Source organism: Loa loa (genome assembly GCF_000183805.2).
Source record: "Loa loa unplaced genomic scaffold supercont3.2092, whole genome shotgun sequence".
NCBI lineage: Eukaryota > Metazoa > Nematoda > Chromadorea > Rhabditida > Onchocercidae > Loa > Loa loa.
The window spans coordinates 1-1514 of NW_018110271.1; the positions used below are offsets into that span (position 1 = coordinate 1).

The following is a 1514-nucleotide window of genomic DNA, read 5'->3' on the forward strand; positions in this document are numbered from 1 at the left end:
AAAACTTTAAAGTAAAATAAAAGACTAAAACAAAAAAANAAAAAAAAAAAATTAAATAAAATTTTTTTTAAAGAAAAAGAAATGAAATTTAAAATTTTAAAATAAATTACCAGGATGAACACCAGGTGGTGGTGTAGCAACTTTTAGCGCTAAACCAAATGCACCCGGAAAACTGTTACTGTCCCGTACAACAAATGTACCCGGTTGCTTATCCCTGAGCATTTTTACAGCTAAAATATATCAAATGTATTTGTTCATATGAAAATGATCAAAAGTATTAGTTATCAAAAAATATCACTATCATTGAAAATATATTAGGAAACATTGTTAAAATTATCAATGAGGAAAATGTGGCATTGATAAAAATGATAAAGCATTGAATGAATAAAATTAAAGAATAATAAAAATATTTGTAAAATAATTTTTTAAAATATTTATAATATATATATATACATATTATATGGAAAATAGTAAAAAGTTATCGTATTGAAAAAATTTATTAAAAAAAGAAATTCATTTTTTTTTTCCATAAAAAATTGTAAAAAGAATTCAAAAATAGTAATAATTTAAATTTTTTTGCTAACAAAAAAAAAGGAATTTTTTTGTTTTTACTTAATATCCACTAAAATTTTCTGCTAAATAGATAAATAATTCTGTATTTATATACATATTTTATTTTTGTTTATTTAAAAATAATTCAAGTTTATAATAACTTGGAAATTTTTTTTTTTTTTGTTTATTGAAATTTTGTTTACTTACAAAAGTAAAAATAACAATGCTTAATGCATTTAGTTGTTAAAAATAGGAAAAAAAACAGTTGAATGTAATTTAAATAATTTGGTTGGAAATTTAAAATTAATTAACGAATTGAATCAATAAATTAAAAAAAAAAGATTCGACAACAATTTTTGAAATATCCTATTAATAATATTGATAATGAATGAAAATTTTTAGCAATTTATAGTCCTTTATATGTTAAAAATGTATCAACAAAAGTAATATGTACAATAATTTTAACAAGATAATTTAATAATTTAATTTTAAAATCAATTTAAACAGACAACTTTTTTCTAATCAAAAAAAAAAAATCAACTCTTCAATGAAATTTTTAATCGCCTAACAAATAAATAATATTTTAAAATGTTAAATTTGATTTTAAAATGACCACAATATATCGCGGTATACCTGAATGAAAATAATTAAGACGTTAAATCGCATAAATTTAATTATTATTTTTGGTATTAAATTATTCATAAAATTTCCTTAAAAGCATAAATTATAAATACAAAAAAATTTTTAATTTTTTAAAAAATTCGAAAAGAAAAATTGTTAATTTCGAATAAGAAATAAAAAAAAACAAACCAAAAAATAAATAAATGATAATTTTGGAAGTAAAAAAAAAAGACAAGAAAAAACTTGCTAACCTTCTTCCCTCGATATTGTCGGCTTGTACCAGTATTTTGATGTATTTTTCACAAATAATGGATGATGATGAATTACCTCACCTAAATCTG

The 1514-nt window shown here is 19.2% G+C and overlaps 1 protein-coding gene across 1 annotated transcript; it reads right to left on the reverse strand.

The window, feature by feature from the left end:
- Positions 1 to 96: 96 nt before the first annotated feature.
- LOAG_15516 (hypothetical protein) lies at positions 97 to 222 on the reverse strand (the record flags this gene model as incomplete). The annotated part of the gene is made up of 1 exon (XM_003151006.1): positions 97 to 222. The coding sequence occupies one exon, from the start codon at positions 220 to 222 to the stop codon at positions 97 to 99; it is 126 nt and encodes a 41-aa protein (XP_003151054.1).
- Positions 223 to 1514: the final 1292 nt, after the last annotated feature.